Here is a 24,885-nt window from a genome sequence, read left to right as displayed (position 1 = left end):
TGACCTGTTTCTTATGAAAAAGGAAGACCGAGGGCTCAAGTCTGATTTGCTTTTATTTCCCACTCTCGCTCTAAAAACCCAAAGGTTTGCAGGGAGTTTCAGCGGGGAATGTGCTCACGTTCTGATGCAGAATGCCGATTTGCACACCCACCTGTCATCTCTTCAACACCGTTGCACATGATCGGAGGCCCTGAGGTTCCGGGAGCGGAGGCAGAAGGACCGGCCATTCAAACCATCCCTGTGGGGAATTTGGGCGACGGGATCGGTGGTGTGGTGACCGCTACGGCGGCAAGCGGACCCAGCACGGTGACTGTGTGCATGGATCACGTACGCGGGCGATGCGACAGACCACGATGCAAGTACTTCCACCCGCCTGCCCACCTACAGGCCCGGGTTCGAGCCGCCCAACAGCAGGCTGGTCAGGCCGCAGTGCAGGCTGCGGCCGCAGTGGTGAGTCTGGCACTGAATGTGCGCGTGCAAGCAATTTATGGTGCATGGTGTGGGTGCGATGTACAGTACAACCAAATAGTTGTTTTAACTTGAGAACATCGGGGGTCTTTAAAATGTTAATTCCGTCTTCAGAGAAAACATTTATTTTATGGGGAAAAAAAAAAATGTTTGCACCACATTCCCATTGCATCTTGGCCTTGATCTTTTCTACCCCCCGTTAATTCACCCCAGATCCACTTTTTTGAAATACCAACTTCTTTCCTGGAAGTTCTAGCAGTGTCCATGTGTTTTATACCTCTCTCACACCCCCCCCCCCCTTCCCATGCCTCCTCCCCCCAAGCCCTTTCCCTCCCACAGATCTCCCGATGTCCCTACTCTCAAATGTTGTACTTGTGTGCTTCCCTCTCTCTCCCCATCTTGTCTCCCGCTCCCTTTATTGTATGTTTTGTGTGTCCGTTTTTTTGTGGTTGATGTTAGCTCTTTCACGAGCCTCGATCTTGTATCCAAAAAAACAAAAAAATCGTGAGAGTGAGAGGTTCATGTGTTACTTACACTGAAGAAGATGAATCCTATCAAAAGAAAAATTGTCTGTGGATGTTTGAACATACAAATGATCGAGATGTAATTTGTAATGATTATCATTTGCAACACAGCTACTTAAAGTAAGATAATGAGTTAATGTTAATTGATTTGTAATTTGGAATTCCTAAACTTCCGAAATCTCAACAACAAAATATTTTAACCGACACAGTTACGTTGATTTATGCTGTCACTTTGCAGGTGTCAAGAAGACGACCCTTGTACGTTTTCTTATTGCCTTAGAATATTTGGGGGGAAAAGGATTTTAAACGTAACCAAATACCGTTTTCTTATTTTTTTTATGATTCGAAAGGAATTTAACAAAACATGCAGTAAATCAAATCCAATTTGGTTTTTAGAAAAAAAAATTTTTTTTTTTTTTTTACATACGTTTTACGTTTTACGCTGCATTAACCATTACACACTACAACACCTTGCTCCTTACAAACACGATGTCCACACTGAATGCGGACTCCATCACACGAACGTTTTACGTTTTACGCTGCATTAACCATTACACACTACAACACCTTGCTCCTTACAAACACGATGTCCACACTGAATGCGGACTCCATCACACGAACGTTTTACGTTTTACGCTGCATTAACCATTACACACTACAACACCTTGCTCCTTACAAACACGATGTCCACACTGAATGCGGACTCCATCACACGAACGTTTTCATTTGTGGAGTAATAATTGTGTGGGATTCGCTCCGACCAAGTTGCCCAGGTGTATGGCTTGTTTTAATGGTGGTGTCATCACCTGCGGTTACTCTTTGTCGTTTCCACAAAAGGAATAGATTCGGTATAACAAAGCTGAGGAACATGGCAGATCCAGTGGTATTCAGAGAAAGCAGGTCAGAGGGCCAGATCACGCTTTACCATTGCACTACTCCAATTTGATTATGACCGACATAATCTTTGCTCATTCGCCAGCTTCGCTCGTCTGTATCCTTCAAGCTCCATGAATGATCAAACTTGAGATATATTATTTGCGAGTTTACAGTAATCAAACCATCGGTCTCACACATACATTACTACTCTACCCTGAACTATGGGTGACCTGATTTTTTTTTTGTTTTGTAAAAGTCAAATGCCATGAAACACAAACTTCAGTTGACAAATCATTTTAAGTTCAAAAAATTTCCAATATCTTTGGAAATTCCATCAACCTGGCCAAGACATCAGAGGCCAGGACTATATAAAAAAAATTTTTAATGTTACTTGAATAACTCCTCTCATCTCCTGGTAAGGCAAATTAAGTTCACCAAGGCGCTGACCAGAGTGGTAAGTACCAGACAGCCCGTCCTTTCGTGATATGCTTCTCTCCTTTTTTTTTTCTTTTTTTTTTTTAATGAAACACAGAGATCACGGTAAATAACAGAGATCACCGTCCTGCATGTGACGTTAGAGCAACTGACATTTTTCCCCGGCCTCGTCATGGGAGATTTCAATAATTTTGAGAGCTTTAGATTTCACAGAATCCAGGAGAGACCAATGTGATGCTGGGGTGCTAGCCCACAGTGGAAAACAATGCTATATTGAGCTACAGATAAAGGCCTTATTGGCTGTGAGTACCTCCTGATTTTCAAAGGAAAGAATTGGATCAACGAGGAATCCCAGTCTGTGGCTGGCCTTGGACGCCAACTTTTCCATGTGGTTGCCCAGGAAATGGTGAGGCCGAGAGGTTCAAGCGATTGAACCTCTTCCACTTTATGATTTTACCTCTTTTAAGGAAATCGGTGGATTTGTTTGACAATCCTTCTGGAGCGATAGTGTGAGACTGAGATTTTCCAGGATTGAAGGATGTCTCCCATTTATCAGACCAATCTCTCATCAATTCCAGTTCAACAGAGAGAGAGAGAGAGAGAGAGAGAGAGAGAGAGATGCAGCTGCTATCCACATAGCGATGGGGTACTGTATGGCACAATGTGGAGTCGGGCTGCAAAAAGGAAGAGAGGGTTTTCCAGAACATTGGACAGGTCAGGTATAGATGAACAAAAACCGGGGCCCAAAACACTGCATTAGGGAACCCCAGCCTCCCCTGGGAGAGAGGAGAGAGTTCCATTGATAGCCATACTGACTGGTTGAGTGGTGGAAGTCAGAAATCCAGGAATTAAGGCTGCCGTCTATGCCACAGGCAGTATGCTGCCTTCATTCTTCATTGCTGCTGGGAAGCAAAGCAAGATGCCAGACAGTTAAATGCCCAAAATATGCAAAGAGAGATGGTTGTGGTTCTATCCTCTTGATTGAGATTTATGGGCCTGAGAGAGGAGCAGAAGCATGTCCAGAGTTCAATGACCAGGATGGGATCCGAACTTATGGTCAGAGATGAGGCTGTTTGAGAACAGGAAAAACGACATCAGAAGCAATGATGGATTACATGACCTTGCTTGTAATTGGAAGCAGGCCCAATAGTCAGTCGTTGGTACTATTTTTTTTGCACCCTTCTTGTGGATAGGAATGATGTTTTTCTGAGTTCCAAGCAGAAGGGAAGTAGAAAAAGAGACAGAATCACTGGGGTAGATGGAGGGGAAGCAAGAACATCAGAGCAGGAGATGAAAACATTGGCACTGATGCCATCTGGGTCAGTCGTTAAAGTCGGGCGAAGGCCAGACAGAAGGCTCTCAACTTTCTCGAATGAGGACACAGACTCCAGTAGGGTAGATCGGGGTGAGATGGGGATGCAACAGTATGTGTTGGGTTCACGAGATTTAGATGCAGAGTTTAGACATTCTACCTTATCTCAGACAGAGTCTGCAGTATTGCTGTTTTAGGTGAAGGATGGAATGGAGAGGTGGACCATACACCAGAGACATAATTGACAAGGCACCACCATGACTTGGAAGAAGGAGACACGTTGGAGAGTTCAGTATTGAGATTTGCGAGATGAGGCCTTCTGGCATGCCTCGGGATGGAGAAACAGTTGTTGCCAGTCTTACGGAATGATCAAGTCAAGCTGTTTGACTGCAGCTGCCTCCGCACAGGATTCAGTGTACTCGGGTCTACTACTAGCTCAAGGATAGATCGGAAAACCACAGGCGGGATAGAATAAACCAGGGCATGAGAGAAAGGTTGGCTTTTGTGAAAGTATTCTGAGACGGAATCAATATCAGGTGCTATGGAGACGGAAGCCCAATAATTTTGTGAGCGGGCAGATTGAAGTTCCTGCCAGTTGGCCCATGCAAATCAAATAATATTCTGGCCTCGACCAATGACCGGATTCCTTCGATTGAGCAGTTTTAATTTTGGCACTGTCGGTTCAGAAACGTTATTTAAATACTTTACTTGGTCAGTCTTCGGTGGAATCCATCGACCGAGCCCATCTTTCCCAGTCACCCCCATGTTTGAGCCATCAAATCACATGAGGACTGACTGCATGGAGCAGAGTTGTAAGGAATTTCATAGTTTTCTATAAAAGGGATTCTCATTATCCCAATAAGGCAAATCAGAAACCTTAAACATTGTCAGCGTACCTAAAGTGCAGGTGATCATCTTGGGCATCCACTGACTACATGCCATCAATATGTTACTGCAGCTCATGTGATATTCATTGAATAATGTCATTATTTCAATGCAGCATTTTCACAGGTTGCTTTGTTGATGACGTTGTATTTGGTACCTGCACTTGTTTCTCCCACAAGTGTCTGTTGTCAAGTCACAAATACTTTTCTTATCATAATGTTTGTTAATGCATGTTCGTGTCTCTCCCCGTAACAGATGGCAGTCACCCTCTAACCTGTATACCATTTCATTTTGCCCTCGCACCCTTCAAACCATGTTTTCCTTCCTCCCATTGAACACCCTGGCTCCTCATGGCCTGCCCTGGCTCCCCGTCCCCTCCACTTTGCTCCAGCCTTGAGGCCTAAAGCGGGTCTTTGCCCATCTACATCTATCTATCTACACCCTCCTCCACCTCCTTCCTCTCTCTCTCTCTCTCTTTCAACTCGATTGGATTACCTTCCGATGCAACTAATGTTGTGGACCCAAGTTCAGAGAGGTTCTGGGACTGAAGGATCAAAACCTCAATGATGGACAGTTCCCAGCAGATGATGCAGATGACTAATGAATCAGGCAGTCAGCTGAAGGAATTCTTCAGATCTTTTTCTCTCTTCCTCTCTTACTCTCTCTTTCTCTTCCTTTTTCTCTCTTCCTCTCTCTCTTTCTCTCTCTTTTTCTCTTTCTCTCTCTCTTCCTCTCTCTCTCTCTTCCTTTGTCTCTCTTCCTCTCTTTCTCTTCCTCTCTCTTTCTGTCTCTCTTTTTCTCTCTCTCTTTCTCTCTTCCTTCCTCTCTCTCTCTCTTTCTCTTCCTCTCTCTCTTTCTTCCTCTCTCTCTCTCTATCTCTCTTTTTCTCTCTCTCTCTTTCTCTCTCTCTCTCTCCTCTCATTTTTTCTATTTTTCTGTCTTTCCACCGCTCGCCTTTGCTACTAACCTGGCTGCGCGTGTTGTTCATACATTGCTCCCAGATTACTCAAGCTCTCTGCACGCCAAAGTCAAGTCGAATAAATGCAGTTAGCACAAAAATATCGTCCAATGTTGAACATGCCGCCTTCCACGCTTCCCCTTTTCAGGTCATTGTTTGTGCACAACTTCATCAAAATACGTTTGTCTTTTCCCCAATTATAAGCTTATTTCACATGACGGTGTAAGTACGTTCTCTCATTTTATACTCCACCTCTTTTTGTCCTACTGTATCCGATCATTGCATCTCACTACCCCTTCCTCGGCTTACAATTCCGGTGTTCACAAACGGCACATCAGGGTTCCTTTAACCAGTATTCTTATCCCTTTTTTCCCCTCCATTTTTACCGTTTCTTTACTCCTTGATCCATTTAAGCATATTTAGCCGCATTTTGTTTGGCATAATAATACCTTCGGCTGGATAGCTTAGCCTCACATCGAGGTTTAAATCCAAGATGTCTATTGGTTGACTGCAGGAAGCTGAGCAGTATCCAGGAGCATGCATGAACTCGTGTTTGTTGATCTGTTGCTTTAGTGCTTCTTTGATCCAAAGCTGACATCGCTTGGAGAGCCAATCATCTTCGCTCAACGCCAATCTCCAAACCCATCACCTAACGGACCTAGTGACACTGTGGACGGTCTGAAAACAAAAGTTTTAAATAAAAAATTGTGTTCAATGTTATTTGTGAATAATTCTAGTTAAAAAAAAAAAATCAAAAAAAACTTCGTTCCCAATTTTGCCTTTATTTGTTTGTTTGTCCGTCTTTGAAATGCCCGAAAGCCATTTCTGTTGCCTTGTGCATGTAAAAGGTTCGCCTGGACACATGTTCAGCCATCTTTTCAAGCTAAAATGTTTCATGGTGTTCATGAAGGTGAACCTAATCACATTTTAGCACTCATTGGATAAAGAATCTTTGAGTAATATGAACAGATTTATACTAGTGTTTGGTGACGTTAGGCCCAATAGTGACACAGACGCAAAAGTGACACCGATACCATGTGACAAAACCATTGCGTCCTGACCCCTGACCCTCCCCATGCCTCGCAGCCATGCTACAAGCTGATTGGTCCGCGCAACATTTGTTTATTTTTTGATTGGTTTGAGTCGTGCGTGTTGGTTTTTACTGTCAGACCCACAATGCACTGCCTTTGTGCTTCCTCCTTGTGTTCCTGCGCTTGCTCCTTATTGGCCCATTGCTGTCATGTGCTCACCCCTCCCTGGTCAAACACAAGACCCAGTCAGCTGTGAAATCCCTGAAGCGACCATTCGAAGCAACGCTTGACATGGTATTTGATACTTTTTTTCTTATTTTCATTGTTTAATGCATTGTCTTTTGGATATTTTCACATTCGAGTTCATATATATGAATCTGCATTTTGTTTCCATTTTGATACAACGTGAACTGCAATGGGCAATTAGAGGGCATTGTGTTTTATTGGCCTAGTATTTAAACCACTTGGGTTCCATTTGAAAAAGCCATTGCTTTATTGCTCGTGCCACTGGTTTGCTTTTGTTATCCTGGCCATCACATAGTGATTGGCTGCATTCTGCTTCAGCAATAGTTAGTGAATTTTTTTTTTTTAACTCCCATACACAAGTTACATTGAAATTTAAACTTGCGAGATTACGTTTAGTCATGTGGTACATATGGCCAATTCCAATGATTGCTGTCTCAGCTGCAGACAGACAGACTTTAAATACTTTAAAGTGTCGTCAGTATCAACACAAACGCAGGATGGTCTATTTCCATCCAGTTTGTAAAAATTCATCTCAAGACAAATATGTATTCACTCGCTATTTCAATATTATGTTCAATAATGGAAATAGACCATTGTTACCTGATTACTATCTAAATTTCTTTTTTTTTTAAATCAAAATTGCTACGAATGCATTGCAATTACCCATATGGTACCATATTAATCCTTTAAAACGTAACCTTGTAATGCCTATTGCAGCGTTTGGGGCCATCTATGTATTACGTTCACACGGTGAGGTTGGGGTAAGTAGTGTGCAGGGAGAGTTTGGCTCGTGTATCTATCTATAATTCCAGTAATCTCTGTGTGTTTGTTTGTACGTTTGTACGTTTGTTTGTCTGTGACCGCTGTTTCTCGACAACCACGGGTCCGATATACTTGAAACTTGCCAGGTATATTGCTGGGGACCCGAGGATGTGCCTTTTCAAGGTTTCATATTAATCGGACAATTACTTACCGAGCTATGTCCAAAAAACGATTCAACCAATCAGAGAGCAGCGAGCTATCGCGTGTGCCGAACGTGGCGGACACACTCTGCCTCGGATGGCACATTTGAGAGCGTATTCATTTATTTCACGTTTGCAAACTATGTTGGCGCTATGTTGGCGTTAAACTATGTTTTAAAACTAATAAAAACCCCGGGGGGATTGTCACTGTACTCGCAAGCCGTTCGCCGTTCGCTTTGGCGTTGCGAATGGACCAAAACATTTCATGCACCAAACCATTTCATGTAAAGCGTTCGCCGTTCGCTTTGGCGTTGCGAATGGACCAAAACATTTCATGGACCAAACCATTTCATGTAAATAGAGGGGGGGATATAATTTTAGATATAGATATAGTACGGGCATGCCCTAGTATAAGGAAAGAGAGCAGGGGATCAAACTTTCCATATTTGCATACGTAATAAATAGATGGCCCAAATGCTACTTTATGAAGACGATTTGTATAGTAATTGCACATATAATGGAAAGATTTTAAAATTGTTTTATCAATCACCCCCGTCTCTGGGTTCTGTTGTACATCATTAATAATAATTATAATTATTATTATAACATCCCCTTCCTCAATTGCCTTATTATCTCGATTTGACTCTCCAAGGGCATACCCGCCACGATGCTTGCCCCGCTGGCAAAGCGCATGGCACTAGAAAAGGCGGCCATGTTACCCTACCAAGCTTGGCTCCCTTCGGCACCTCTTCCACAGCTTTCACCTGCAGTCATGCCTCCAGGTAACGCACCTTTTTTTGTCACGAAAAACCCCAAGACTTTCCACAAGCATCGGCTGCTTTACTTGTTAAGATGACATTTTAAAAGTTTTACATTTCTTGATTTATTTTTTCAAGTACTTCCTTTATTGTATGATAACGCCTTGTACCTGTGAACGCTGCTCGCACAAAGTCCCGTTTGTGTACATGTATTGCATGATGACGCCTGGAGTCCCGCTGACCTGTGCTTCCTTTATACCCTGCAGTGTTCTATATGGCACCAGCTGCAAGTTTTGGTAAGCACGTCGGTTTCCTTCACACCATAACACCCCGGAACTCCACTTGGAGAAATTGCTTTTGTGTAATTTAGTTCTCATGGCGATTGTGAACTGGTGAAGGATGATATAATCTGTGGTGGTTGGGGGGGTGGGAGGGGGAGGGGTGGCGGTTTGAGGGTACAGAGGAAAGGTAAATTAAAGGAGAAACAGAAATGAAAGAGGGTTTAAAAAATTACTCAGGGAGAATCTCATATTTAAAGTAACGTTTTTCTGTAAATACTCGACTCTGATTCTGAAACTGGACTGGACGGTATCAGCACACATGTCCTAAAAGCCTGCTCTGCTGCTCTTGCACATCCTCCCTCTGTTCACCCTATAATTTGCCCACGGTCACCTTCCATTTGCTTGGAAGTCAGCCAATATCACTGTATTAAATAAATATGGCATAACACCAGATCCCCTCAACTACGACCCCATTAGATTACTTTCAGTCATCAGCAAGGTAATGGTTACAGTTGACATCAAATCCTTCCTTTTCTCCAACTTCCCGATCTCAGACCATCAGTTCGGATTCACACCCGGTCATTCTACCCTGGACAGGCTGATTCTGCTCTTCCAACAATGGATGAAAGCCCTCCATATCAGTCATGACATCAGGGCCATCTCTCAAGACATATCTCGAGCTTTCGATAGTCTGGCACCCGCCTTGCTATCCAAACTCTTTGCCTGTGGCCCTCACCAATCAGGTGTGGACAACTCCACTCATGGATCACTGATTTTCTCGACTCTCATTGCAAACATGTGATTCTCAACAGAATCATTTCATCTCCTGTCCCTGTCAAGACTGGAGTGCCCCAGGGCAGTGTTTTGGGCCTAGTCCTATTCCTAATTTTCATCAACGATATTTATGACTCTGGAAAAGCCGCCTTTGTCTCTGTGCTGATGACTCAATCCTCTGCCGTAACATCCCTCGTCCTTCAGATAAGCAGGCTGCAGCCTCATCCCTCTCTTCAGACCTTAATAGAATCATGTGTTGATCCAATACTTGGAATACGTCTTTCAATCCTGATAAATCTCACACCCTAACTCTGTCTCTCCAAAGAGACCGTCTGGTGAACCTGCCCATCTACCTTAACAATCCTTTTGAAGGGGTCACTCACTTTAGGGCCTTGCCATCAGCCATGATTTTTCTTGAGCAAACCACATATCTAAGGTGGCATCCAAAGCCAGTCACCAACTGGGCATCCTTAGTCATGCAAAAAGTCTTTATTGGGCACACCTGAGCTTTTACAGACTTGGCATTTAATATGGAATATTTTTTTTGTGGGGGTGAACTTACTTTTCAAGATGTCTTAGAACCAAAAGTTCATTGGAATTATGTTGAAATTATTCTAGATTTTGTTAATGTGACCTTTAAAAGAAACAAAAACCACATTTGACATTTCGAAACAAATAAATTGATCCTTGAAAGTGATGTAAACTGATATCGAACTCAATTCATGGACAGTACTGTGTTAAACTTTTGTACGTTTTCCAGAAGTATGTCTTGATTTTGCACATTAGCCAAAAAATTTTTTAACAAAAACAAAAGTTAAATTACGACTGGGATTACGGACAGTAAAATTACAGTTCAGTAATTCGTGTAACCCCCACGAGCATTCAGGAGAGCACGTACACGTCGAGGCATACTGTTCACGAGATTTGCCAAGGTTTGGACAGGAATCGCTTGCCATGCAGTGACAATAGCCTGCTGCAATTCACGCACAGAGGTCGGCTGCTGGTCCAAGTGGTCAATTTGACGCGTTAATTCTGCCCACAAGTTCTCTATCGGATTCATATCCGGGGGACATGGCAGGCCACTCCATATGCTCTACACCACGGTCAGCAAGAAAGTGTTGGATCATGCGAGCACGATGAGGCCGTGCATTGTCATCATGGAAGACAAAGTTTCCTCGAAAGGCTGCACGAGCAAATGGAAGCAATGTTTCTTCCAGAATGGCACTGTGTTTGAACTGGTTCAGGTTTCCATTCAGAACAACCAGGTCAGTTTTGCCCCCTGCATGAAAAGCAGCCCAAACGGTCACCCCACCACCTCCAGCTTGGACTCTTGGCACTATACAATCTTTGTTGTAGGCTTCATGCACTTGTCTGCGCACTCGGACGTGGCCATCTTGACGATAGACCAGAAATCTAGACTCGTCACTGAAGATCACGTGATTCCAGTGTCCTGGCTGCCATTGACGGTGCTCTCTGGCCCACTGCAATCGGCGCTGGCGGTGTTGTCTGGTCAGGCGTGGCTTTCTCAGGGGACGCCTGGCACGATAGCCTGCATGAACCAGTCGTTGGTTGACTAGCCTTCTGGATACAGGCACATTTGTCAGTTGCTGCCACTCAGCCCTAAGCCGATTAGCTGACTTGGTACGGCCATTGCGGAATTAACCGGTGCAGCTGGCGATCATCCCTCCTTGTGGTTCTGTGGGGACGTCCTGGCCTCGGTATTGGAGTAGGGACACCCCTCTGAGCATTTCGTTTCAGGATCTTTGACACCTGACCTTGAGTGATGCCATACTGCCGAGCAATAGCACGCTGTTTCATGCCGTAATTTCGTAAAGCCACCACTCCATGACAAACAGCATTGTCGAGTTGACGGACCATCTCCACAGGAAGCGGCAATAACTTTTGGAGACGTGCAGCAGTCGTTTTCCACTAATACAGAACGCAACAACCCTTGCATACCCGACTGTGAAGCCAATCATCAAATGCACCTGTCCGTACATTTTGCCACGCCACCTGTGATATAATCCTGTTGTTGACTTCTTGCTGTGACAGACAATCAGTGACATGGTTCTTTTAACAAATAAATCACCAAAGTGTAAAAGAAACTCACTAGATTGATATACTGAGTTAAGAAAGTAAACCCAAGTCAAGAAAAAATAAATATTCCATATTAAATGCCAAGTCTGTATACACAAACAAGACCTTTCATCTAGTGCTTTATGGAGCAGTGCTCTCCGCTTTGGGCTGGCACCCCCACCTCACTCAGCTTGACACAATGGAAACCAAGTACTGTACTTCAAAATCATTTGAATCTACTGTGATGAAGCTGAGTTTCTCTGGGTCTGCCAGTAACTCCATTCTGGTGAAACTCCAAAAATCCAGACTCACATCCACTCATTTAATCCTCTTTCCTCTCACCTGTGGAGCCAACTACCTTAGTCTGTTCAATCTCATTCGCCCCTCCAGGGCTAAAATACAGCTATTCACCACCATCTTAGGTCATCCCCCATCCACAACCATGATAATTTCTACCCCCATTAACCCTTCCCAAACCCACCTCTTTCCAAGTTTGCAATTTTTCTTTCCACTTCTGTGCTTGAGAGTTTGCAGATGTATCCATCTTATTGACCCCTTGTGTCCTCCCCTTGCCCTCATTCATCCCCACATCCCTTATTTCTCCAAGTCTCCCTATTTTGTCCCTCAACAGTGGTGTTAGTCCCCTTTAACCCCACCAATCTTCTCTCTTCCTGCTGTTCTTTTTTGATTTGTTCCATCCTGATCCATTCTGTGTTCTCGCTCCTCTACGAGCTTTCCCACTTTATCCAAAAATAAATAAACAGTTTGCCAGGAAGGGCAGTAAGGTTAGGACGGGAAAGGCAAATGTCTGCCTACTTCCCGCCACTCAAGGAATTATACGAAGACATCTTCAACTTGCAATTAAAAGAACAATGTATAAGAGAACAATGTATAAGAGAACAATGTATAAGAGAACAATGTATAAAAGAACAATGTATAAAAGAACAATGTATAAAAGAACAATGTATAAAAGAACAATGTATAAGAGAACAATGTATAAGAGAACAATGCTTTCAATTACTGTGAAAACCCTTTTTTACTATTCATCCTTGTACCTTCCTGGATGCAAACAAATATCTGAAGAGTAAATAGTTGTTGTTTTCACTTTAAAATCGATTTTGATTGGAAACAGATCCCTTTTACTTATTGAAAAATTTTATGACGTATTTTTTCTTTCCATGATGACTGCAAGTTCCTATGATTCCGGGTGGCGGCATGGCTGCAGTGTCAACACCTGCCAATGCCCACTTGGCCCCTCTTGGCTCCACCAATCAGGTGTAATTTTATTATCCTTTGCACAATGCCATTGAAGATCAGATTGTTCTGAGATAAGACATTACTATAAACTATTGCATATGACATGACTGTCATCACTTTTATAATTCATAATGCTTTCCTTTCCCAGACCATTTGCAATTTATTTATCATTCATTTATGTGTCGGCAACACATGGCTGAGGGTTTGCATCATTTATGGGTGTATTTATGTGGCAGATGCAGTGCCACCTGTAGATGATAGTAGAAATTATATTTTTCACTGAAGGACTGGCACACAGTTAGCTTTTTTCAAAGGGTATTTTGAGAGGTTTATCATGAACACACAAGTACTAGCAGATGAAAATGCCAGCTTAACATCCTCTTTTAAAGAAAGTGTATTCATTGATGCAACATCATGCCAAACACCAATATGACCCCGGTTATTGTCTGGTTGGGAATCAAACTCAGACAAGGCAGCTAAAGGGAGCTGTTAAATTGGCTAACATGTCCTTTTCTGGTTATATATATATATATGTGTGTGTGTGTGTGTGTGTTTATAGAAAATAATCCATGTCGGTGAGTTAAAAGCAACCGGAAAAGTAAAGGTTCAAATGTTTGCCGCAATAGGTATACGAGAAAGCATCTCAAAATGCAAAGACAATCCGCATCTGATTTGTCCTCAAACTAGAGTTAATGAAAACAAGAGATAAAAAAATGTAAATTTAATTAATTCGTGTTTTCCATTTTCTCATAGTAAAAGTTTGATGAAAATTTGATGACAAAAGTTCAAATTATAAAAAAATAAAAATAAAGTTATGGCCAGGACAGACACAATAAAGCTCAGATGATAATATAAATGAAGAAACACGGAAGCGTTTACAAAACCGAGCCGTCTCACACTGACACCACAGCAGATGTGCTGATAAGGCCTATTTGTACTCACTGTGGCTTTTCCCTTTGACATTTTGACTCAATTATCAATTAGTCTTCTCCAAATTCTCATAATAAGAGTTGAAGATTTGATGACAGAGGCTCAAATGGTAAGAAAAAGTTATGCCCTGGAAACACAGACACAAGCGCACACACACACACAAACATGAACACAACAAACCTAAAAAGGTACCCCTAACTCACCTTGCAAAGAATTTCCAAAAACAGGTGTGAATAGAAGATGCCGCACAGGAAAACGAAACAGCAACAAATACAGCCCCAACAATTGCAAAAAAGACAAAAGAAATGTAGAGAAAGAAATATCAAGAAATATACACCAAGAACTGGGGGAATGACAAAAGAGAAGGGAAATACAAAAAAGAATTGGACAGAGTGGGGATAGACAAATAAGGCTCATTGGAATGGCTAAGAAAAGGTCAGCTCAACTGGGACGGCGAATGAATCATAATAAATGCCCACGATGAAGGACACTACACCAATGGATTTTAAAAGATGGCGGAACTGAGCCAGACAGACAAGTGTAGATTCTGCAAGACAGAAACAGAAAGTACTAGCCACCTGCTCTCGGGATGTAAAAAACTATTATCAGAACAACTTTACACACAACGGCACAACAAAGTATGCAAAGTGATTCATTGGCATATCTGCAAAAATGTAAACATCCCAGTACCAGAAAATTCATGGAAACACGAAACAAGGGCAATCATTGAAAATGAGGACGTCATGCTCACGTACGACCTGATGATTCCATCAAGCGTGAACAAAGAAAACAAAGCATTGCGTCCGGACATTGTACTCAGGGACAAAAAGGAAAAGCCAGCATTGCTGATTGAGATATCAGTACCCAGCGATTTTAGCCTAAACAACACAGAAATCAAGAAAATGACCAAATACCAGGACCTCAAAAATGAGGCCAAGAGATCTTGGAAGCTGAAGAACATCGAAAGTGTACCAGTGATGATTGGAGTAACAGGAATGATAAAGAAGAACCTCACTGAGATTTTAAAAAACATCCCCGGGAATATTACCACAAATTAACTACAACTGGAGGAAATCCGGGGTTAGGTGACGATCCTGAAAAGAGCCCTTGGAACAAAACTATGAAAAAGTTGAACAGCTTGGTCCATGAACTGTGATCCCTTACCGAAGCGGAGGTGGATACTTTGGGTCCTGGGAGGACTCTGTTCCACCTCCTGAAACCCACAAATGAAGATAACAACCAACGACACACACAATGATTATTCTGGCAGAATAGCCTAGACTTATGTGTACTCACCTCTGAGCTGTCTGACTTTGGTTTTAATCTCGACCGAGCTGTAAAGTGTAATACTGGTGTTACTCATGCAGGCGATGTGTTGCATATCAACCGTATTAACCAGAGCCACAACAATAATGGAGAGAACGATGAAGGAGCAGGGAGATAAAAAAAAACAAGTTTGGGCATAGACAAAGAGGGCTCATTGGAATGGCTAAGAAGATGTCCACTCAACTGGGATGGAGAACAAATCATAAAAAATGCCCAAGCCAAGGACACTATATCAATGGCTTTTGGAGTCGATTGAACAGACTCCTCGTGAGCCAATGGTCATCCTTGTGTCCGGTACCCAACTGTGTCCGCCATTCTTCTGCGGTTGGATTAGCCATTCCTAGGAGGTTAGTGGCAGGATTTGCATCCCGGCCACCGTAAAACATTTCATTCTGCAACATACACGAAAAACACAAATCTAACCCAGAAGAATCCGCTCAGTGGAGTACCTCCTGAGAAACTGCCCTTCGCAGGGCAACTCACTTGATGACGGGACTGGGGTAAAGCCTTCGGGATCCCCATTCTTTGATGTTAGGGAGGGAAACCACAGGGCAACCCTGCTGGTTCAGGTTGTGGTGGTGTGTGTGGAAGTGGTGCAAAGGTGTTATCCACCAGACAGCAGTCTCCTCAGGTTAACCTGAGGTGGTCCCTTCGGGTGGGTTCCTGGAATGTCCTCACTCTAAGAGAGGATGATCACCTGTCTCTGCTCTCATCTGAACTCCATCGTCTGAACATCAGTATTGCAGCACTTTGGATTCGGAAACTAGGTATGGTGAGATCAAAGTGGTGGCTACACCTACTACTGGTTTTGGTCGCTCTGATGGTCACCATTCCCAGGGAGTTGCTGTAGCTGTGTCCAACAAGCTGGCTCCAATGGTAATCGAGGTAACACCTGTCAATTATGAAACTGAGGATTCGTCACTCTATGGGTGTCATTTCCCTGGTCTCTGTATATGCTCTGACTGAGGAGAATGATCTCACTGAGGAGACATTATATGCCAAGCTCGAGTCAATGGTTGATCTGCATCCCAGGCAAGATACTGTTACGGCCCGCGGATAAGATGTTGTGTTTGCCGAGCGGATGGCCCCGCGGTCGTACAGTTACCCCGACTAACCCGATTCCCGAACGTTGGCCGGATCGCGCCACAGATATTCAATAGGGAAAAGACTAAGGCGACACGGATGTGAAGAAGAAGCAGACAAAAAGGTTGGAAATACGAATATAATTTATTTGCTATTTACAGGCTCAAAAAAACCAAGGAGAAGGAAAGATAATAAAATTATATACAGAAGATTTTAGAGACACAGTGCAACGCTAGCTTATACGAGCTTAATTAACTACCCAGGGACAAAACAAACAGAACAAACTCACGTACACCAAAAGGATGGAAAGGCAGGAGGTGGATGGCTGGAGGGAAAGGAAGGTCCTAGGGGTCCTGCAGCACGATCGGCGCGTTTAGCAGCCGCCGTTCCTTCGCGGCCCTGCTCAAAACCGCCGTCCCGGCCCCAAGCGGCTGTTGAGTGTTGTTGCTGCTGTGGCCGCCGCTGCTGCTGCTGCTGCTGTGGACGTCGCGTGCTTTGCCAGGACTACAACAGGCTTTGTGCTTCCCTGGATGATGATCTCCTTAATGTTCTCTATGTTCTTTTGCTCACATGCCAGCCTCGGACTCTGTTCGGAAAAGCACCAGCTCAGGCACAAACATCGGCCCACTTGATCAGCCGTTGCTGTGTACAAAGCTTCCTTGGGTGATCTCAATGTACTCTTGTCAAAGCTCATCTGCTTGGGGAGCGTCCCGCGGCGGGTTATATAGGCCCCGCCCCTCAACCTTCGCGAACCTCCTTGATGTTTCTCTCCACACCCTCTCCAAGTCCAACCCCTTGTTCGTGGTTGGTTGAGTGGGGCTGACTCACTCCTCCCCTCTATGACGAGGTGGGGACCCGCCTTTCTTCCCCGATCCGAGCACATGTTCAATGGTGGTTTTGGAGGGGATGTAATTGGCAATTGAGGCTTGGCAATGAAAGTTTTGGGAGTGGGAATGAAGAATGAAAGGAATCTATCTATTTCACTTGGTGCAATGGAGTGTCATCTTAATGGAAGACAAGGCCTTACCCTAATACACATAATAAAGATCTAACTATCAACCAGGGGGAAATCTATGATTGGCTAACGTGTATGCTTTATGGAATTAACTACGGGAACGCCCTTTGACCTTTATACAACACTGGAGGCAGGAGGGTCCAGACTTAAGCAATAATTCACAACAATTTACTACAATACAACACAATAAAAAAAATACAATCCTCATATCCGCAACAATACTCTTATAGTCTTGGGGAATTTCAATGCATTGACTGGCACTGATACGATGGTCGTTGCTGCTCGCTACTTACGACTACAGCATTCAGTATAATCCGGATATGCCATTGCCAACGCAGATGTCATTAGTCATCTACCACTTTAACTTTCATCACCAACCCACCACTGCCTGGCAGTGTGATTGCCCTGATGGATCATCTGGAGAACTGTCCTGTCAATGCCAACCAGATCTACACCTACACCAGAAGTGATCCAGTCCTTTCCAGAGTTCTCCAAGCTGTACAGCTCAGATGGCAGTCGCTACCCGATTGGGACCCTGCCTATGCCCCCTACATGGTATGTAGAAATGAACTCAGTGTGGACAGTGTGTGCATATTGTTAGGCTCCCGTTCAGTAATCCCACATCATCTTTGTCCTAGGGTAATGGAAGAACTCCATGAGTGTCACCCTGGAATAGTGAAGATGTCAAATGTATTGTGGCCAAATCTAGACACTGATATTGGACAGTGCATGTCACATTGCTATCCCTGCCAAAGCACCAGGAATGCATCAGCGAAGGCACTGCTGCATCCCTGGGAATGGCCCAATGAACCGTGGCATCGAGTTCAGTTGGACTATGCTGGATTAATGAATGGTCAGATGGTACGCATCATCACCGATGGCCACCGATAGCGGATTGACGCTTATGCAAAACAAGGTACTCCACCAGCTGGAACCATAGATAAACTGAGACTTTGTTTTGCTACACACAGCTTGCCCAGAGTTATCATTGCTGATAATGCTGCATACTTCTCAAGCTCGGAATTTGCCGAATTCACACGTAGGAATGGTATTGAACACAAGTCTGTCAGCCCACAACACCAAGCTTGAAATGGCCTGCCTGAACCATCAGTCGGCATCATCAAGTCTGTACTACGCAAACTGCAGGATGGAAACCTTGAAACCAGGCTCTATTCTACAAGTATTGTACTACTGCCTCTCATGATACGACAGGAGTAACCCCATCAGAAGTACTGATGAAACGACACCTAAGGACCAACCTGGACTGTCTGAAATAATATGTGTCGTCTGGACTCCTTAGAGTGTACCAGGGCCAACTTAACCAGAAGTTCACACTTGAGATCCAGTGTTCTCCGGCAACTTTGGCACCGGTGCTGTTCGGTTGCCCGGTGACATCATCGACAAACCAGGGCCACTGTTGTATACAATACGCTTGCATGATGGCCGGGTAGTCCGTTGACATCAGGACCACATTGCCTACCATCACGGCAGTCTCCTCAAACCTCCGATTCTGCCTGTCATGTCAGAGCCTGAACAGCAACAATCCATTGTTGCGCCTGCATCCGGGAATGTTGTGTCGCCGGGTGTGGCACCTTGGAGAGGCTGCCTCATCATCTGGCCCCCTTCTCTGCCAATTTGTACCTGGAGCTGCACCGAGCACAAGATTCCGGGAGGCCTTTCAAGGCCAATAGTTTTCACCGTTGATTCCATCTGGAATAGTTCTTGTTTGTCTGCAAACTTCCCTGAAGCCACTCACCCCTCTTTATCTTTCTGTTGGCCAATCATCTGCAGCACCCCATCTTTATTATATTTCCCCATATTCTTTATTTGCTTTTCTACCCACGGAGGCCCTGTTGGTTTTTGGCCTCGACCCTTCACCTGTGGTGTTAATAATCTTTTCCTAAACTACACCTCGCTGGAATATACCTACTCTGCGTCCTACACAATGAATTGCTCCTTGGAGGTTGTCACTTTCTCTAATACTGAATGTGTTCCAATCTAGAGAACCAAACTCTCTCATACCCTAAAAGTTTGCCTTCTTGAAATCTAACAGCCTTACCTTACCATTCAGAACTCCACCTTGCCCACACTATGTTATGGCCCAAGCGGTCTCTTGGCCCTAGAAGTTCTCCTACCTGCACCATGTTGGATCCTGAACTCCACCTTGCCCACACTATGTTATGGCCCTCGTGGTATCTTGGCCCGAGAAGTTCTACCTGCACCATGTTGGATCCTGAACTCCACCTTGCCCACACTATGTTATGGCTCTAGCGGTCTCTTGGCCCTAGAAGTTCTCCAACTTGCACCATGTTGGATCCTGAACTCCACCGTGCCCACACTATGTTATGGCCCAAGCGGTCTCTTGTCCCTTGAAGTTCTCCTACCTGCACCATGTTGGATCCTGATCTCCACCTTGCCCACACTATGTTATGGCCCTAGCGGTCTCTGGTCCCTTGAAGTTCTCCTACCTGCACCATGTTCGATCCTGATCTCCACCTTGCCCACACTGCTATGGCCCTAGCGGTCTTTTTTTTTTCTTTTTTTTGTTTGTTTGTTTGTATACAATATCGTGGCTCGTGAAAGAGCGAACATTAATCACACAGAAAGACAAACAGACACATAAAACAAATAACATCGGGAGCGGTAGACAAGATGGGGAGAGAGGGGGAAGGACACAAACACAACATTTGAGAGCAGGGACCGAGAGACATGGAGACATCGAGAGATCTGTGGGAGGGAGAGGGCTTTGGGGGGGAGGCATGTGAAGGGGGGAGGGGGGGTGGGAGAGGTATAAACATATGGACACTGCCAGGACTTCCAGGAAAGAAGTTGGAATTTCAAACAAGGTGGATCTGGGGTGAATTAGTGGGGGTAGAAAAGATCAAGGTTTTGGATGGGGGAAGATAAGAGATGGTGGTGAACAGCTGTTTTAAAGACCTGGAGGGAGGAGTGGGATTGAAGGGAGTGGGGGAGTTTGTTCCAGAGGCGGGAGAAAAGAGGAATGAAAGAGTGAAGGTGAGCAGAGAGCCGAGATTTCAGCAGTTTAACCATCAGAGGGTTGCTGGCAGATCTTGTGCGACCTGTAGGAATATTTGGGGGACAGAGCACAGAGATTTCTTGTCCGTAAAAGACCACCTACCTGCCTGCGGTGAGTGAGTGAAAGGCCCTCAGAGATAGCTTCATCGCGGGAGATTCCAATGATTTTGAAAGCTTTGGATTCAACAGCGTGAAGCCGAGCCAGGTGTGAGGCACGAGCACCAGCCCATAGGGGAGAACAGTATTCCATTGAGCTGCGGATGAAAGCCTTGTATGTGGTGAGGAGCTCAGGTGTGCCGAGGAAGGACTTCGCACGACGGAGGATGCCCAGTCGGCGACTGGCTTTGGAGGCCAGCTTGGAAATGTGGTTTTCCCAAGAAAGATCATGGCAGATAGTGAGACCCAAAAGCTTGAGCGACAGAACTTCTTGGAGAGGATTGTTGAGAAAGTAGATGGGAGGGTTGTCCAGTCGCTCTTTTCGGAGAGACATAGTAAGAGAGTGAGATTTGTCAGGATTGAAAGACATGTTCCACTTGTTTGACCAGTCTGTGATTTTGTCCAGGTCTTCAGTGAGTGAGGAGGCTGCAGACCTCCGATCTGAGGGAAGAGGAATGGAGCGGCAGAGAGTGGAGTCATCAGCAAAGAGATAGAGAGGATTTTCCAGAGAGTTGGAGAGATCATTGATAAAGACCAGAAAAAGCACAGGGCCCAGCACACTGCCTTGGGGAACTCCAGCCTGAAGAGGAAGGGGAGATGAGAGAAATCCATTCAGGGCCACACGTTGACTACGACCAGAGGAAGTCCGCAAGCCATGCATGGAGATTTCCATGGATACCATAGGAGGAGAGTTTGGTGAGCAGAGCTGGGTGCCAGACCGTGTCGAAGGCACGTGATATGTCAAGGGAGACAGCTCTGATTTCCTGTTTGGCATTGAGGACCTCCATCCATTGTTGAGACAGCAGAAGCAGCATGTCCAGAGTAGAGTGACCTGGTCTGAAACCAAATTGATGATCAGAGATCAAGCCATTGGAGAAGAGGAAAGATTTCATATCCGAAGCAATGATGGATTCCATGACTTTGCTGATAATTGGGAGCAAGCTGATTGGTCTGTAGTTGCAAGGATCTGTTTTTGCACCTTTTTTGTGTAAAGCGGTAATGTTAGCTGATTTCCAGGATGCTGGCAGATGACCTTGAGCAAAGGATAGGGTGAAAAGAACAGAGAGAGGGTGAGATAGAGCGGCAGAGCAGGATTTTAGGACCCGTGGGCTGATGCCGTCTGGTCCAGTTGCAGAATCAGAGTCGAGGTTTGACAAAAACTCCTCCACCTTGTCAGGAGAGAAGGACACAGAGTCCAGGAGCAGTTGGGTTCGACTGGGAAAGGTGGGAACAGAGAGAGATGGGTTTGGGACTAAGGATTTTGAGGCAAACACAGAGTTGAGGCATTCGGTTTTGTCACGTGCGATGTCAACTGTGTGGCCATTTGAGGTAAGGGAGGGGATGGAGGGGGAACAAACACCAGAAACGGATTTGACCAGACGCCACCAGGATTTGGAGGAAGGAGACAGGTTTGAGAGTTCATTCTTGAGTGAGGAGAGATAGTGCTTCCTGGCACTCCTGAGGGTAGACACACACTTGTTCCGAGCTTGGTGGAAGGAACTGAGATTGCCTTCAGTTGGATTAGCCTTCCAAGAGGCAAAGGCAAGTTGTTTCAGGGCAACTGCCTCACCACAAGATTCAGTGTACCATGGACGGGAGGAAGGGTAAGACAACTGAAGGCGAGATGGGATAAATCTGTGCATGAGAGAGATCAGTTTGCTTTGAAAGAAGGAGTTCTCCTTCTCCTTTGGAAGAAGGAGAAGGAGTTCTCCTCTTGTCCATAGAAGTTCTCCTACCTGCACCATGTTGGATCCTGATCTCCACCTTGCCCACACTATGTTATGGCCGTAGCGGTCTCTTGTCCGTAGAAGTTCTCCTACCTGCACCATGTTGGATCCTGATCTCCACCTTGCCCACACTATGTTATGGCCCTAGCGGTCTCTTGTCCGTAGAAGTTCTCCTACCTGCACCATGTTGGATCCTGAACTCCACCTTGCCCACACTATGTTATGGCCCTAGCGGTCTCTTGTCCGTAGAAGTTCTCCTACCTGCACCATGTTGGATCATTCCTTTAAAGAGATCTAACATCACACTCCCCTCATGGGCTTTTCTACAAACTGACTTCAAGAAGCAATCCTGGAGAGAAAATCCTCAAAAATGGGTCAAATGGCCTCCTGTGTTGAGGTTCTTTCTCATTCGAGTAGATTTCCGAGCCGACATAGATAAAGGATACACCGCTTACACAGCAAGACGACGTAGGCCTCGGTTTTTGGGAGTATAGATATAAGACTTGAACCACCTCTTCAGGGCCACCCAACCCTGCTAGTGGATATGTTGTATGATTGTGTTCTGCGAATTGTTCCCACAGATTGAAATCATGGCTCACTAAGTTGTGTGAGCATCCTTGTGTAAGGAATGTGCCTCAGGATTGTATGATGATGTTCATTAAGGGACTAGGAGGTTAAGGAAGTTGCGACTTGGGGCAGTGATGATGTCATTTATCTCCCCAGATTGCTTTGAAGTGAAAGGCAGCACCATGGACCGTCTGTTACAACAGCCAATCAGGACCATCGACACATTGACCAATCAACACAGCCGAGCATGAGCCAATGAGATTGTCTGTTTGTGCCGTTCACTGCCGTGGACGTCTCGGTTGTTTTACTCATGCATTGCACGTGTAACGAACATGTAAGGTTTAAGCAGAAAAAGAAGTTGATAATGTGATTATCAATATAATTATCGTCATTATTGTCAATACAGCTACTATTATTGACTTTTTTGACTTCGACGTTGCCGATTTACAGAGTTGAGTCACTTTCCATTGCACAGGTATAATTAAAAGATATTTTGATGGTAGCCTTTGTCTTTACAGTTTGGAACGAAAAAGTGTCCCAATTCCTTTTCGGCAAGTAATACTTTTACGTCGAAAAGTTTGGAATGTAAAGGAGCTGAGAAATATTGCACTTACAAATATACCACTTTTTAAGCACAGGCCAAACTTTACAAACCCCATTCACAAGTCTTGTGTTGGCCTAACGGTTAAGGTGGCTGGCTTGAGATCTTAGGGTCCTGAGTCATGGGTCAAGGGTCCTCTTAGGACCTTAGGGTCCTCTTAGGATCTTATAGGGTCCGTTTAGGATCTTATAGGGTCCTCTTAGGATCTCAGGGTCCTCTTAGGATCTTATGGTCCTCTTAGGATCGTATAGGGTCCTCTTAGGATCTTTGGGTCCTCTTAGGATCTTTGGGTCCTCTTAGGATCCCAGGCTCCTCTTAGGATCTTATAGGGTCCTCTTAGGATCTCAGGGTCCTCTTCGGATCTTATAGGGTCCTCTTAGGATCTCAGGGTCCTCTTAGGATCTTATGGTCCTCTTAGGATCGTATAGGGTCCTCTTAGGATCTTTGGGTCCTCTTAGGATCTCAGGCTCCTCTTAGGATCTTATAGGGTCCTCTTAGGATCTCAGGGTCCTCAGGATCTTAGGGTCCAGAGTCATGGGTCAAGGGTCCTCTTAGGATCTCAGGGTCCTCTTAGGATCTTATGGTCCTCTTAGGATCTTATAGGGTCCTCTTAGGATCTCAGGGTCCTCTTAGGATCTTAGGGTCCAGAGTCATGGGTCAAGGGTCCTCTTAGGATCCTCAGGATCTTATAGGGTCCTCTTCGGATCTCAGGGTCCTCTTAGGATCTTAGGCTCCTGTCATGCCATTGAATTAACACCAGTTGGGTTGACTCAGCCTGTCCTCCTTCTGAGGTCGGCAAAATGAGTACCAGCTGATTGGTAATGGGGGGGGGGAAGGCACTGCATCATTCACCACGTCGGTGTCATCATAACACAGTAGTGCGGTTACTCCGTTTAAGCACAGATTTTCGGGTCTTCGATGTCCGAAATCAGACACAACTGAAAAGACGTGTTGGTCGACACAAAAAGTCAGGATCAGAAACTTCGTTGCATCCTGTTTTAGAAAGATAACTTGTGGATCACGTGGTGATCGTGGTAATGACGTACCCCCAACTCGAGAAAATGAGAACATTTATTTATCCGTAAAAGTGATCGTATTTCAAAACTGTTTTACGACTGTGTGCAATTGACGATTTTGACATGTTTGTACAAACACGGTGGGATACCTCATCATCTTCCACTCCAGTGACTGTGACGTTTTCATGGCGGATCGCGTGGCCTGTGCACATTAGTCGTGTCTGTGCTCGTGTCAAGAACAACACTGTGCCTTTTGTCTGAGTTTATTGTATGTTGTACAAATAAAAATGCACTATATATGCCTTTCGCAAGGAGCAATTCTTCCTTCATAAATGGCCGTGCAGCGCGATCCGGGTTCCGACTTCTTTATACGTCACGACTTCATATGAAGGAAAGAGCTTCCTCAGCAGCAAAAGGAACGCTGTTCTGTGGCAATCTTCTTCTTCTTCTCCTTTCTTTTATAAGAGGTGAGGTCCAATGGCACCAAGCTCCTGCTCTTCCTTGACCACGATACTCCTCCACTTCCCTCTGTCCTCAGCCAACTCTCTCCTCTATCCACTCTCCAACCACCTCCGGCTCCTTACT

At 44.8% G+C, this 24,885-nt stretch overlaps 2 protein-coding genes across 2 annotated transcripts in view; both read left to right on the top strand.

Annotated features, from left to right (window-relative positions):
• The window catches only part of LOC137425971 (muscleblind-like protein 2a), a 47,760-nt gene extending 24,318 nt beyond the window's left edge, over positions 1–23,442 (top strand). The window contains exons 4-9 of the mRNA XM_068114693.2: positions 85–450; positions 6,730–6,783; positions 8,350–8,479; positions 8,722–8,751; positions 12,779–12,861; positions 22,840–23,442. Of these exons, the coding sequence (XP_067970794.1) occupies positions 85–450; positions 6,730–6,783; positions 8,350–8,479; positions 8,722–8,751; positions 12,779–12,861; positions 22,840–22,854 (678 nt within the window). The 3' untranslated portion in view covers positions 22,855–23,442. The remainder of the gene's footprint in view (positions 1–84; positions 451–6,729; positions 6,784–8,349; positions 8,480–8,721; positions 8,752–12,778; positions 12,862–22,839) is intronic.
• Positions 1–24,885, top strand: part of TNFSF10 (TNF superfamily member 10) — a 407,659-nt gene that overhangs the window by 178,774 nt on the left and 204,000 nt on the right. The gene's annotated exons all lie outside the window — the stretch shown is intronic.

Source organism: Myxine glutinosa, chromosome 4, assembly GCF_964187855.1.
Source record: "Myxine glutinosa chromosome 4, kmMyxGlut1.1, whole genome shotgun sequence".
Lineage (NCBI taxonomy): Eukaryota > Metazoa > Chordata > Myxini > Myxiniformes > Myxinidae > Myxine > Myxine glutinosa.
Note: the sequence above shows the minus strand (reverse complement) of the source record. Positions and strands in the feature narration are given on the sequence as shown.